At 42.0% G+C, this 15,360-nt stretch overlaps 3 gene segments (V, D, J or C); 1 reads left to right on the top strand and 2 right to left on the bottom strand.

The window, feature by feature from the left end:
• The first annotated feature begins 10,130 nt into the window (after window positions 1-10,130).
• Window positions 10,131-10,424, top strand: LOC129838418 (Ig kappa-b4 chain C region-like). The segment is given in 1 exon segment: window positions 10,131-10,424. A coding segment is annotated over 1 exon segment (243 nt).
• A 934-nt stretch (window positions 10,425-11,358) lies between these two features.
• On the bottom strand, window positions 11,359-12,190 carry LOC129838420 (Ig kappa chain V region K29-213-like). The segment is given in 2 exon segments: window positions 11,359-11,963; window positions 12,113-12,190. Coding segments are annotated over 2 exon segments (372 nt in total).
• A 2,187-nt stretch (window positions 12,191-14,377) lies between these two features.
• Window positions 14,378-15,240, bottom strand: LOC129838417 (Ig kappa chain V region 3381-like). The segment is given in 2 exon segments: window positions 14,378-15,011; window positions 15,171-15,240. Coding segments are annotated over 2 exon segments (390 nt in total).
• Between the last annotated feature and the right edge of the window lie 120 nt (window positions 15,241-15,360).

Genomic DNA, 15,360 nt, shown 5'->3' with positions numbered 1-15,360 from the left:
CAGTCACTGTGCAGTCTGACTGAGGGAGGTTTTTGTACGGCTCTGTATCACTGTGTGAACACATTACCACTGTGTAAACTCTGACAGTAGTAATCTCCTGCATCTTCAGCCTGGACTCCACCGATGGTCAGAGTGAAGTCACTCCCAGATCCACTGCCACTGAATCTAGATGGAATCCCAGACTGAAGTCTGTTTGAAGAGTGCATCAGGAGTTTAGGAGCTCCTCCAGGTTTCTGTTGGTACCAGGCCATACAGTAATAATTCCCAGTACAACCAAACGATACAGTCACACTGGTTTTGCAGTTTATAATAACTGTCTGTTCTGGGAGAACAGTTTTCATTGTAGGAGTCTGAGTCACAGTGATCTGTCCTCTGGATTCTGAAAAAAATATACATTTAAGAATGTTTTGAAACGTGTTTGTTTTATTTACATTTTCATGAATCTCAATCTGTCGAGGCAATATAGATTTAATATTTCGATAAGAAAAATAATTTGCAGATCATGATATTCAATAGTCTTACCCTGAATTAAAAACATCAATATCCACAAGAAGCTCATGATCAAAGTAATTGTTGAAGTTCTGTTGTCATGAAAGACAGCTCTCAGTCATGAAGTGTTAACTCACAGGGCTATAAACACTCCCAGACCACTGAAGCATGTGCTACCAATGCAAATAGTCTTCCTGGTAAGGACCCACATTCATAACTGTTTAATATGACACAAATTATACAGATACAGATTGTTATTAAATTATATTATCATATTTTAAATACCTCATTATGTAAATCAGTGATCCAAGATGAATTAATTTTCGTTGTTCTTTACTCAGATATACTCAGAACCCAGGACTATTAGTCCCTATTGTATTATACTAGTACTTCAGTACTATCAGTCCCTATTGTATCATGCTAGTACCTCAGTACTATTAGGGTGGTATTGAGATTGCTCTGCGTATGAAGGTTCTCAATATTGTGAAAAGGAGGTTTTAGTACGGAGACTTCACCAGAATGAATCACTGTGATACACTTTTGGAAGCGGAACAAAACTGATGCTGAAAAGTAATTCCAAGTTTGTCTTTTTTCTCTCATTTAACACAGTTAAATCATGCTATTGAACAATGTTATGAGATGTTATCATCTTCTCCAGAAAAAAAATATTTTTAGAGATTTTTGTGGACAGATCGGTGGATTGGTAGAGGGCAGAGTCACCGAAGTGAGAGAATTGTTCACATACCACCATGTTCATTTGGCAATAAAACCATAAGCATTTTAACATGTGATTAAAAAGAGCACATTTTGATATACTGTATTGAATATCACCTCATTGTTCTGTTGAGATTTAGCAACGACTATTTATGTAATATAAGCAACACTTTGTATTGCATTCATAGTAAATGTTAACACTGACATGGTTTGAAGGTGAACCTCATTTATAGTTCTGAATTGTATTTTGAGGTCATTTTGGGCTTGTATCTCAGAGTTGATTTGACATAAATGGATATGAAGATTTCATGTCAGATTTAAAATTGTGAATATTAAATGATACTGTATCCAGACTATATGAAAGTGATTTTTTGTCTTGGACTAGTCTTCATCTGTGTCCAGGGAACCCCCTCCCAGTGTTCTGTTGCTCTTGATGTGCTAAACTGTAGAGCATGAATGTAACATACGTTTATCTCCACACCTCTCCTAATGTTATAGAGTAGTAGTAGAAACTGACCCTCTCCTCTCCTAATGTTATAGAGTAGTAGCTGACCCTCTCCTCTCCTAATGTTATAGAGTAGTAGTAGAAACTGACCCTCTCCTCTCCTAATGTTATAGAGTAGTAGTAGAAACTGACCCTCTCCTCTCCTAATGTTATAGAGTAGTAGTAGAAACTGACCCTCTCCTCTCCTAAGGTTATAGAGTAGTAGTGGTAGTAACTGACCCTCTCCTCTCCTAATGTTATAGAGTAGTAGTAGAAACTGACCCTCTCCTCTCCTAATGTTATAGAGTAGTAGTAGAAACTGACCCTCTCCTCTCCTAATGTTATAGAGTAGTAGTAGAAACTGACCCTCTCCTCTCCTAATGTTATAGAGTAGTAGTGGTAGCTGACCCTCTCCTCTCCTAATGTTATAGAGTAGTAGTAGAAACTGACCCTCTCCTCTCCTAATGTTATAGAGTAGTAGTAGAAACTGACCCTCTCCTCTCCTAATGTTATAGAGTAGTAGTAGAAACTGACCCTCTCCTCTCCTAATGTTATAGAGTAGTAGTAGAAACTGACCCTCTCCTCTCCTAATGTTATAGAGTAGTAGTGGTAGCTGACCCTCTCCTCTTCTAATGTTATAGAGTAGTAGTAGAAACTGACTCTCTCCTCTCCTAATGTTATAGAGTAGTAGTAGTAACTGACCCTCTCCTCTCCTAATGTTATAGAGTAGTAGTGGTAGCTGACCCTCTCCTCTCCTAATGTTATAGAGTAGTAGTAGTAACTGACCCTCTCCTCTCCTAATGTTATAGAGTAGTAGTAGAAACTGACCCTCTCCTCTCCTAATGTTATAGAGTAGTAGTAGAAACTGACCCTCTCCTCTCCTAATGTTATAGAGTAGTAGTAGAAACTGACCCTCTCCTCTCCTAATGTTATAGAGTAGTAGTGGTAGCTGACCCTCTCCTCTCCTAATGTTATAGAGTAGTAGTGGTAGCTGACCCTCTCCTCTCCTAATGTTATAGAGTAGTAGTAGTAACTGACCCTCTCCTCTCCTAATGTTATAGAGTAGTAGTAGAAACTGACCCTCTCCTCTCCTAATGTTATAGAGTAGTAGCTGACCCTCTCCTCTCCTAATGTTATAGAGTAGTAGTAGTAACTGACCCTCTCCTCTCCTAATGTTATAGAGTAGTAGTGGTAGCTGACCCTCTCCTCTCCTAATGTTATAGAGTAGTAGTGGTAGCTGACCCTCTCCTCTCCTAATCTTATAGAGTAGTAGTAGAAACTGACCCTCTCCTCTCCTAATGTTATAGAGTAGTAGCTGACCCTCTCCTCTCCTAATGTTATAGAGTAGTAGTAGTAACTGACCCTATCCTAATGTTATAGAGTAGTAGTAGAAACTGACCCTCTCCTCTCCTAATGTTATAGAGTAGTAGTGGTAGCTGACCCTCTCCTCTCCTAATGTTATAGAGTAGTAGTGGTAGCTGACCCTGTCCTCTCCTAATGTTATAGAGTAGTAGTGGTAGCTGACCCTCTCCTCTCCTAATGTTATAGAGTAGTAGTGGTAGCTGACCCTCTCCTCTCCTAATGTTATAGAGTAGTAGTGGTAGCTGACCCTCTCCTCTCCTAATGTTATAGAGTAGTAGTGGTAGCTGACCCTCTCCTCTCCTAATGTTATAGAGTAGTAGTGGTAGCTGACCCTCTCCTCTCCTAATGTTATAGAGTAGTAGTGGTAGCTGACCCTCTCCTCTCCTAATGTTATAGAGTAGTAGTGGTAGCTGACCCTCTCCTCTCCTAATGTTATAGAGTAGTAGTGGTAGCTGACCCTCTCCTCTCCTAATGTTATAGAGTAGTAGTGGTGGCTGACCCTCTCCTCTCCTAATGTTATAGAGTAGTAGTGGTAACTGACCCTCTCCTCTCCTAATGTTATAGAGTAGTAGTGGTAGCTGACCCTCTCCTCTCCAAATGTTATAGAGTAGTAGTGGTAGCTGACCCTCTCCTCTCCTAATGTTATAGAGTAGTAGTGGTAGCTGACCCTCTCCTCTCCTAATGTTATAGAGTAGTAGTGGTAGCTGACCCTCTCCTCTCCTAATGTTATAGAGTAGTAGTGGTAGCTGACCCTCTCCTCTCCTAATGTTATAGAGTAGTAGTGGTAACTGACCCTCTCCTCTCCTAATGTTATAGAGTAGTAGTGGTAGCTGACCCTCTCCTCTCCTAATGTTATAGAGTAGTAGTGGTAGCTGACCCTCTCCTCTCCTAATGTTATAGATTAGTAGTGGTAGCTGACCCTCTCCTCTCCTAATGTTATAGAGTAGTAGTGGTAGCTGACCCTCTCCTCTCCTAATGTTATAGAGTAGTAGTGGTAGCTGACCCTCTCCTCTCCTAATGTTATAGAGTAGTAGTGGTAGCTGACCCTCTCCTCTCCTAATGTTATAGAGTAGTAGTGGTAACTGACCCTCTCCTCTCCTAATGTTATAGAGTAGTAGTGGTAGCTGACCCTCTCCTCTCCTAATGTTATAGAGTAGTAGTGGTAGCTGACCCTCTCCTCTCCTAATGTTATAGAGTAGTAGTGGTAACTGACCCTCTCCTCTCCTAATGTTATAGAGTAGTAGTGGTAGCTGACCCTCTCCTCTCCTAATGATATAGAGTAGTAGTGGTAGCTGACCCTCTCATCTCCTAATGTTATATAGTAGTGGTAGCTGACCCTCTCCTCTCCTAATGTTATAGAGTAGTAGTGGTAGCTGACCCTCTCCTCTCCTAATGTTATAGAGTAGTAGTGGTAGCTGACCCTCTCCTCTCCTAATGTTATAGAGTAGTAGTGGTAGCTGACCCTCTCCTCTCCTAATGTTATAGAGTAGTAGTGGTAGCTGACCCTCTCCTCTCCTAATGTTATAGAGTAGTAGTAGTAACTGACCCTCTCCTCTCCTAATGTTATAGAGTAGTAGTGGTAGCTGACCCTCTCCTCTCCTAATGTATTAGAGTAGTAGTGGTAGCTGACCCTCTCCTCTCCTAATGTTATAGAGTAGTAGTAGTAACTGACCCTCTCCTCTCCTAATGTTATAGAGTAGTAGTGGTAGCTGACCCTCTCCTCTCCTAATGTTATAGAGTAGTAGTGGTAGCTGACCCTCTCCTCTCCTAATGCTATAGAGTAGTAGTGGTAGCTGACCCTCTCCTCTCCTAATGTTATAGAGTAGTAGTGGTAGCTGACCCTCTCCTCTCCTAATGCTATAGAGTAGTAGTGGTAGCTGACCCTCTCCTCTCCTAATGCTATAGAGTAGTAGTGGTAGCTGACCCTCTCCTCTCCTAATGCTATAGAGTAGTAGTGGTAACTGACCCTCTCCTCTCCTAATGTTATAGAGTAGTAGTGGTAGCTGAGCTGACCCTCTCCTCTCCTCCAGCTGCTCCCTCTGTCAGGCCTGCAGTGTCTCTGCTCCCCCCTCCCTCTGAGCAGCACTCTTGCCTGCCTGCTGAGCGGCTACTCCCCCCAGGGGGCGATGGTGAACTGGGAGGTGGACGGGGTGGAGGTGAAGGAGGGGTCCTGACCACCAAAGAGGAAGAGAAGGGCGGGCGCCGCAGCAGCACCCTGACCCTGAGCAAGGCACGCTGGGAAGAGGGAGAGGTGTACACCTGCAGGGTCGCCAACAACGATACCAGTGATTCGGGCCGCCTTCCGGAAAAGTCACTGTAGTGTCTAGAAGCCATTGCTGGAGGTTAGAGAGTCCCCACATGGTGTTTGTGTTTTAGTGTTTTAGAGCTGTAAGTTAAAGTATAATAGTGAATAATATCAGTAGTGCTGTGTGATAAATTAACTATTTTGAGATTAAGTTGTACATGTCTTCTTGCCTCTGAGTTCAAATAAAGCTTGTTTTGATTGAAATATAACCCCAGGAGTTGATTTAAGTAGGATTCCAGTGATCACTATCTCATGAATAGGCAGCATATTTCATACTAATTTATATCAATCAGCTTCTTTCATTATTTAGCATTGTAGTTTAAAGCTACTCTCATGTTTTCAAACAGAATTAAAAGGGCATCTGATCAAAGAAATACTCTGTAATCATTTCTACAAATGAATGATCCTGTTATACTGTAGCATCAATACCAGTGATAATAATTAGTGATATTTGATAATAAACCTCTAAGATCTGCTCTCAGAACTCACATTGCTAAACAGTTACTTTCCATAACATTTATTAATATTTATAATTTTCATTCCTAATATGATTTTATTAAATTAGATGTTTTAGCAATGGTTTTCAACAATATGTAGTGTAAACTACTCCATAAAATTTCCCCAGATCTTCTCTACCTCCAACCCCCTCGGGACAGAGTGAACATCTGGTGACAGTGCTGCTCTATTCTGGGACAAGCAGAACCACCCAGCCCTGTCTATGTAAATCTCAGTTTCACTCCGACAGCATCCAGTCTAGCAGATGAACAGTTTCACTGTCTGAAATACCCTGGATTGGGCCAGATGTGAGGGACTGTCTGGGTTTAACTTCTATAGTGGATGCAGGAAGGGAAACATAACAGATATGCCATAATGTAATTAATGACAGATAAAATGTGTATTATACTTTATGTAGTATGTGTATATAGTAGTTGGATAGTATACATGTGTTTAATGGTTGAGTCCAGCATCAGGTCTCATTCACAGGTCTAGCAGTCAGTAACCTACTAAGGACAACAAGTTAATATTTTGCTGTAGATGAATATATCCATTTAAATCAGACATTAGGTTGAGGTCCATATGAGGACTTGTTCTGGGGTCTGAAGTAATGAAGAGGTCAAAACACCTTTTGTTTGGCTTCTCATGTGGACTGGTAATAGCTCCCATTTGACCTGTGTACCTACATTGTCCAGCAGACAAATGACCACTATCGTCTACACATGACTGTATCTTGTTGACTATACCTATGGCCTGTACAGAGCTGGGGAAAAAAGTGTTCCAGTTCTCTGATAATGATGATGATGATGATGATGATGATGATGATGATGGGGAACATGTGATCTGAATGATGCTTTCTAACCTTATTCAATGTTTCCTCTACTAATCAGTGTTCCATGTCACTGTCTCTTCCCCCTCAGCACCTGCAGTAGGTCCCAGCTGTAGCAGGACAGTCACTGTGCAGTCTGACTGAGGGAGGTTTTTGTACGGCTCTGTATCACTGTGTGAACACCCAGACACTGTTGGGGTAGTGTAAACTCTGACAGTAGTAATCTCCTGCATCTTCAGCCTGGACTCCACTGATGGTCAGAGTGAAGTCACTCCCAGATCCACTGCCACTGAATCTAGATGGAGTCCCAGACTGAAGTGTTGAAGCTAAGTAAATAAGGAGTTTAGGAGCTCCTCCAGGTTTCTGTTGGTACCAGGCTAGATAGTTATTGTTGTAAACATTACTGCTGGTTTTACAGTTCAGAGAGACTGTCTGTCCTGGGACAACAGCTTTCACTGCCGGAGTCTGTGTCACAACGTACTGTCCTCTGGCTTCTGAAAAATATAGTAAAAACATTTATATGAATGAAATGTTACATATTGTAATGAATAGTTCTGAATAGAAATAGTAACATTGATATACTGTTCATGTAAACACTGTAGATTTAATAAATTTTCAACAATAAATTCTGAAAATTGTAACCTTGTATGTAGAAAACAAGTGTCCAGATGAAGATGGTGATAAAAGTCATGGTTGTTGTGGGTTCTGTTGTCATGAAGGACAGGTCTCAGTCATGAAGTGTTCAACTCACAGGGATATAAACACTCCCAGAGCACTGAAGCATGTTCTGTCTGTGCAGAGCATCATCACTATGCAAATAATCTTTTGGTCTTCTCCCCATCCACCATTATTCAGTAAACTTAGACCACTAAGGATTCATTTAAAAAAAAAAATGTTACCTTTATTTAACTTGGCAAGTCAGTTAAGAACAGTTAAGAACAAATTCTTATTTTCAATGACGGCCTAGGAACAGTGGGTTAACTGCCTTGTTCAGGGGCAGAACGACAGATTCCATCAGTCGGATTAGAACTGATTCCATCAGATTAGAACTGAGAGTCCATTACAATCTGATGATCTTGTCACCTAATAATCATAGAATTCCATAATAAAATGTAAATAAATAAATGTAATAAAAAGGGTATAAATACAATGCTATTATTGGTTTAAGGGCTATCACATGATCACTATCAATATTGTACAGCAGGACTATGCTATAATGAATGCTGGAGAGAAGAAAATACAAGTAATACATTATGTTATCATATAACATACATCACTTTGTCTGTTAGTGTTATGGTAATATGGTATGGTAACATACTGATGTCTATGGAAAAGAGGAATACCAGTCAGTTTGCACCTCCTAGTGATCATTGGCCAGGTGTCGCCCCCTGCATGGAGACTAGTGTTAGTGCAATGAGCTGTGTGGACTGAGTGGACTGAATACTGTACTACTGGACTATTGGACTGACACTGAGAGAAGAGGGGCTCCACTGTGTATGACTGCTACTCTGTCCCTGACTGAGTCCAGCTCCCTCCTCTCCTCTCCTGTGTCTCTGATCAGACACACTGGGACTCTGTAGTCTACCATTACAGTACATGAAACCCAGCATCTCCTCTACATCTTAAGATTTCATTTTATATATTTATTCTTATTTAAACTGAACTGAATGACTACCGACCCGTAGCACTCACTTCTGTCATCATGAAGTGCATTGAGACGCTAGTTAAAGACCACATCACCTCCTCCCTCCCTGGCACACTCGACCCCCTCCAATTCGCCTACAGCCCTAAAGGGTGAGGCCAGTCACGGCCTATCTACATAACTTTGTCTTTATTATTCCTGTTCCTAAAATGAAAAACTTGAACCACCAACTAACCATACTGTGCCAGAGCCCGGACTTGAACACGATCGAAAATCTCTGGAGCGACCTGAAATTAGCTGTGCAGCGACGCTCCCCATCCAACCCGGCAGAGCTTGAGAGGATCTGCAGAGAAGAATGGGAGAAACTCCCCAAATACAGGTGTGCCAAGCTTGTAGCGTCATACCCAAGAAGACTCGAGGCTGTAATTGCTCCCAAAGGTGTTTCAACAAAGCACGAAGTAAAGGGTCTGAATACTTATGTAAATGTGATAAAACTTCTTTTGCTTTGTCATTACGGTGTATTGTGTGTAGATTGATGATGGGAAAAAACAATTGAATCCATTTTAGAACAAGGCTGTAACGTAACAAAATGTGGAAAAAGTCAAGGGGTCTGGATACTTGCCGAATGCACTGTATACCACTACATCATAAAAAACACTTTAACACTTCTGCAGTAAAATCTTGTACACCAGGTACTTCTCTTCAGTTACCACCTACACATTAAAACCCACTACCCCATTCCACTACTTTGACCCTATCTGCTCCTGTACCATGCCAACGACCTGGGAGGACGGGACACCACCCCTCAACACACCCTATAACTCTTCTGAAGTCTAATCTCGTATACCCATATACTTCTTTGCAGCTGCCACGACAACATCTATTCTCTGTGTTTTACCTACCATTCCTGTGGAACAGTTGATAAACATTGCTATGAACGCTAAGACAACAACCTTACTGAAGCGTAATTCACTCGTTGCCCTATCCCTCTGTGCTGGCACAAATCTACTACTCACTGTGATCCTCTCAGGATGCCTCACTCTTGACCCATCCTCCTGCACTTCATTCACTGCCTCAGCATATGACACCCTCTGCACTACTCAGACTCTGGCCACTTCAACCTGCCTCTCTCACACCGGACACTTCAGACCTCCAGCAGCAAGAGCACCCCTACAGTTGACACACACAACTTTATCCAGCGAAACTACACAATCCTCTGTCCCATGCCCTCCTGCAGACTTCCAACACCTGAAACAGAGCAGTGGATTCTGCACAAAAGCTTTAACAGGATATCTAATACATCATAACATGACTTTGTCAGACTCAAATCAAAAGGACTGACAATGACTCCTCTGTTTCACCACTCTCCCCATTGGGTCTGCGTCGCACCAAACGGCGGGCGTCACAAACAACAGAAATGTTAAACTGCAATTGCTCCACCTCCACACTTAATGCTATCCCATAAATCACCCCTTTCAATGGTGCCCTGTTTCTAAGAGCAAAGCAAGAAACAGACATTTACCCAAGTTGTGTGACACCGAGCGCCCGCTCCCTCTGGTCAGAAGAAACACAAACAAATATCACAGGTCCACTACAGGTTACCTTCACTCATTCAGCTGCAGCTAACTCCTTTCTCTCCCACCCACCCTGATACCACAAATTATATAAACAATCTAACTTCTACATTCATATTTAGACGGCATTTCCAAATCACTGTATTGCGATGTGTCCTTTGCTGAAGATAATATATTACCGTAGCTGTACTTGATGGAGTTACTTAGTTGATGTGATCTGTTTGTTCCAGCTAACAGTGCTGTCCAGTACAACAACAGCCACACTGATGTGTCTGGCCAACAAGGGCTTCCCTTCAGACTGGACCATGAGCTGGAAAGTGGACGGGACCAGCCAGATACAAGAGGCCAGTTCTAGGGTCCTGGAGAAGGATGGTCTGTACAGCTGGAGCAGCACCCTGACTCTCACTGGCCAGGAGTGGACCAAGGCAGGAGAGGTGACCTGTGAAGCCCAGCAGAAATCCCAGACTCCAGTCACCAAGACCCTGAGGAAGGCTGACTGTTCTGGGTAGGACCCCTCATGTGGAGAGAGGCTGCTGGTTCCTCTGCTTTGACTCTGTTCTGAGATCAGATGTTCTCTGTCTTATTGATCACTGACATGTAGACTAACAGAGGGCTTTCCTCTCTAAGAGGGCACTGCGCCCGGCCCGCCACAGGAGTTGCTGGTGCGCGATGAGACAAGGATATCCCTACCGGCCAAACCCTCCCTAACCCGGACGACGCTAGGCCAATTGTGCGTCGCCCCACGGACCTCCCGGTCGCGGCCGGCTGCGACAGAGCCTGGGCGCCAACCCAGAGTCTCTGGTGGCACAGCTAGCGCTGCGATACAGTGCGCTAGACCACTGCGCCACCCGGGAGGCAATATAAGGAATTTTCAATGATTTATTCTTGTACTTTTACTTTTGATACTTAAGTATATTTTAGTGATTACATTTACTTATGATACTTAAGTATATTTTAGCGATTACATTTACTTTTGATACTTAAGTATATTTTAGCGATTACATTTACTTTTGATACTTAAGTGAATTTTAAACCAAATACTTATTAACTTTTACTCAAGTAGTATTTTACTGGGTGACTTTCACTTTTACTTGAGTCGCTTTCTATTAAGGGATCTTTACTTTCACTCAAGTATGAAAATTGGGTACTTTTTCTACCACTGGTAGGTTCACGGATCCCCCATTTACTGCTGCTCATTCCGTTCACCAGCTCCGGAGGTCTATGTCGGCGCCCTTCTAGGCATCACGCAACTAGATTCATTACCACCAAACCCGGACTGTCTTGTCTCATTACGCACACCTGGTTCCCATTCCCCCTGATTAGTATGTATATATATGTGCCCTCTGTTCCGCATTGTCTTTGTCGGTTATTGTCGGTTATTGTTATTATGGTTGTAACTGAAGTGATTGTAACTTTGAAGTAATGTTGATGTCACAACACCTTTTGTTTTACTTCAGTATTTACATATGGAAAGGCATTGTGTTTCAAAACATCTAATAACTTGTATATACACTTTCAGGGCATAATAAATACTATAAGTAATAACCATGATGATGATGATGATTATGGTCATGTGATCTGAATGATTGCTTTCTAAACATATTGTCACATGTCACAGTTGACCTCATCTAGTAACCAGTGTTCCATGTCACCGTCTCTTCCCCCTCTGTACCTGCAGTAGGTCCCAGCTGTAGCAGTACAGTCACTGTGCAGTCTGACTGAGGGAGGTTTTTGTACGGCTCTGTATCACTGTGTGAACACCCAGGCACTTACATGGTGTGCACTCTGACAGTAATAATCTCCTGCATCTTCAGCCTGGACTTCACTGATGGTCAGAGTGAAGTCACTCCCAGATCCACTGCCACTGAATCTAGATGGAGTCCGAGACTGAAGTGTTGTAGCACGGTAAATAAGGAGTTTAGGAGCTCCTCCAGGTTTCTGTTGGTACCAGGCTAAAATGTCACTGTTGTAAACATTACTGCTGGTTTTACACTTCAGAGAGACCATCTGTCCTGGGAGAACAGTTTCCACTGAAGGAGTCTGAGTCACAGTGTACTGTCCTCTGGATTCTGGAAAATAGAATAAAACATTTATATGAAATAAATGTTACATGTTGTAATGAATAGTTCTGAATAGAAATATTAACATTAATATACTGTATGTTATACCTTTGTGTAGATGTAATTATTTTTAAACAACAAATTCTGAAAATGTTAACCTTGAAAGCAGAAAGCAAGTGTCCAGATGAAGATGGTAATAAAAGTCATGGTTGTTGTGGTTCTGTTGTCATGAAGAACAGCTCTTAGTCATTAAGTGTTAAACTCACAGGGATATAAACACTCCCAGACCACTGAAGCATGTGCTGCCTATGCAAAGTGTCCTCTCTATGCAAACAGACTGTATTGATCCCCAGGGAAACTGTAGTTGAAGAGCTCTTCTTCTTCTTCTGAATTGGGTTGGGTTGGCAGATCTCATATAATTTAAAGGTGCATACACCTCCACCTCATTAGTCCTGTTCCTAAAAGGACAAACTTACACACCAACTAATCCTACACCTATATACCACTATTTCGTAAAAAATAAAATCACCTGCCCATTAACTCTTCTGCAATAAAATCCCATACACCCTGTTACTTCTCCTCACCTACCACCTACACAATAAAACCCTCTACCCCATTCCACTACTTTGACCCTATCTGCTCCTGCACCATGCCAACGACCTGGGAGGACAGGACACCACCCCTCAACACACCATGTAGCTCTCTGAAGTCTAATCTTGTATAACCAAATAGTTCTCTGCAGCTGCCACGACAACATCTATTCTCTGTGTTTTACCTACCATTTCTGTGGAACAGTTGATAACCAATTCTATGAATGCTAAGAAGACAACCTTACTGAAGCATAACTCCCTCTATGCTGGCACAAATCTTCTACTCACTGGGATCCTCTCAGGATCCCTCCAACCTTGACCCATCCTCCTCTACTTCATTCACTGCCTCAGCATATGACACCCGCTGCACTACTCTGGCCACTTCAACCTGCCTCTCTCGCACCGGACACTTCCGACCTCCAGCAACATGAGCACCCCTACAGTTGACACACAACTTTATCCACCGAAACTACACAATCCTCTGTCCCATGCCCTCCTGCACACTTCCCACATCTTGGAATCTCCCTCCTACACACTGCTGCAACATGACCATAAATGTTGCACCTGAAACAGAGCAGTGGCTTCTGCACAAAAGCTCTGACAGGATAACTAATATATCCTAACATGTTTGGCTCAAAATTCAAAAGGACTGACGATGACTCCTCTGTTTCACCACGCTCACCACCGGGTCAGTGTTGCACAAAACGGCGGGCGTCACAAACACCAGGAATTTTCAACTTCAATCGCTACATCCACACTTAATGCTACCCTAGAAATCACCCCTTTCAATGGTGCCCTGTTCTTAAGAGTAAAGCAAGAAACAGCTCTTGACCCAAGTTGAGTGATACAGAGTGTCCGCAGCCTCTGATCAGAAGAAACACAAACAAATATCACAAGTCCACTACAGGTTACCTTCACTGATTCAATTACCCCCAACTCCTTTCCCACCCACCATGAAACCACAACTGGATCTGACAAAAGGCAAGGCTCCACCTTCTCAAAAAATGTCACTCCTATTGGTCCAGATTGTCCTTTATCATGTCTGATGCCATTCTTCCTCAACACACATCTTCCCACTACACTCAGCTCTTCTCCTACTTCCTCGGTGTCCACAATCACATCTATCTGTTCTATGTAAATCTCAGTTTCATTCCCACAGCTTAAAGTCTAGCAGTTGAACGGTTTCACTGCCTGAAATACCCTTTACTGGGCCAGATGTGAGGGAGTGGACTGGTTTGAACCTCTATGGTGGATTCAGGGAAGGAGACATAACAGATATGCCATCATGTAATTAAGGACAGATAATATGTCTGTTTGAGTCCAGCCTCATGTCTCCTTCACGGATGTAACAGTCAGGAACCTGCTCATTAAAATAGTTCATATAATGCTAGATGATCACATCAATACCTGGTTGTGAGGTTCATATGGGGATTGTATCTAGGGGGGCTGATGCTGATGTAACATCACCTTATTTTTCTTTACTTCTCTACATCTTGTTTTGCATATTGGACCGGTATTGTGGGTATTTCAGAACTTCAAATAACTTTTGAAGGTGCACTACATTGATGATGATGATGATGGGGAACATGTGATTAGAATGATGCTTTCTAAACATATTCTAAGTTGACTTCACTGCACCACTGTTCCATGTCACTGTCTCTTGTATGACAGAACCTCAGGTTGTTTTAGTGGGTTATAATCATGTTATATGATCTCAGTAAATATTGTTCAATCTTTGCTTGAAACTCATTACCCAATAGAGGGACATAACAGAGATGGGGATATTTATTCTGAAATCATGGGAGACATTATTATTTCACATAGATAGAGTCCATTCAACTTATTGTCTGAAATGTTAAATAAAAGGTTTGTTAACCACAGCAAAAGGGAAGGCATATTTATGTAGTCTGGACCTATGGGTGTTGTCAGTTCAGGAATGATTTCACATGAAGGTGGATAAATTAACATTATAGTCACCATCACTGATATATTTAGCTCAGTGTATTTTAGTTCAGTCAGTGTTCCATGTCACTGTCTCTTCCCCCTCAGCACCTGCAGTAGGTCCCTGCTGTAGCAATACAGTCACTGTGCAGTCTGACTGAGGGAGGTTTTTGTATGGCTCTGTATCACTGTGTGAACACGCTGACACTGTTGGGATAGTGGAAACTCTGACAGTAGTAATCTCCTGCATCTTCAGACTGGACTCCACTGATGGTCAGAGTGAAGTCACTCCCAGATCCACTGCCACTGAATCTAGATGGAGTCCCAGACTGAAGTGTTGTAGCATAGTAAATAAGGAGTTTAGGAGCTCCTCCAGGTTTCTGTTGGTACCAGGCCATACAGGTGTAATCCCCAGGACAACGATCTGCTACATTTGTACTGGTTTTACAGTTTATAATAACTGTCTGTTCTGGGAGAACAGTTTTCATTGTAGGAGTCTGAGTCACAGTGATCTGTCCTCTGGATTCTGAAACAGAGACATTCAATAACTTTTAATTGATCTGTGTTTGTTTTGTCTAATTGTAGGTATTATTCAGTTTACATATTTCAATTAAATATTACATATTTAGATTACATATTACTTGTAAGGAAGTCATTTTAGGAGCAATAAATTGTAAAATCTTACTCTGAATTAAGAATATCAATATCCACAAAAAGCTCACGATAAAAGTCATGGTTGTTGTTCTGTTGTCATGAAGGACAGCACTCAGTCATGAAGTGTTAAACTCACAGGGATATAAATGGTCTCAGAGCAGCGGAGCAGATGCATTATGCAAATGAATGTTTCAAATCTATTTCAGTTTCCAAGTAGGCTC

The sequence above is a fragment of the Salvelinus fontinalis genome, chromosome 39, assembly GCF_029448725.1.
Source record: "Salvelinus fontinalis isolate EN_2023a chromosome 39, ASM2944872v1, whole genome shotgun sequence".
Classification (NCBI taxonomy): Eukaryota; Metazoa; Chordata; class Actinopteri; order Salmoniformes; family Salmonidae; genus Salvelinus; species Salvelinus fontinalis.
This window is presented reverse-complemented; position numbering and strand designations above follow the sequence as displayed.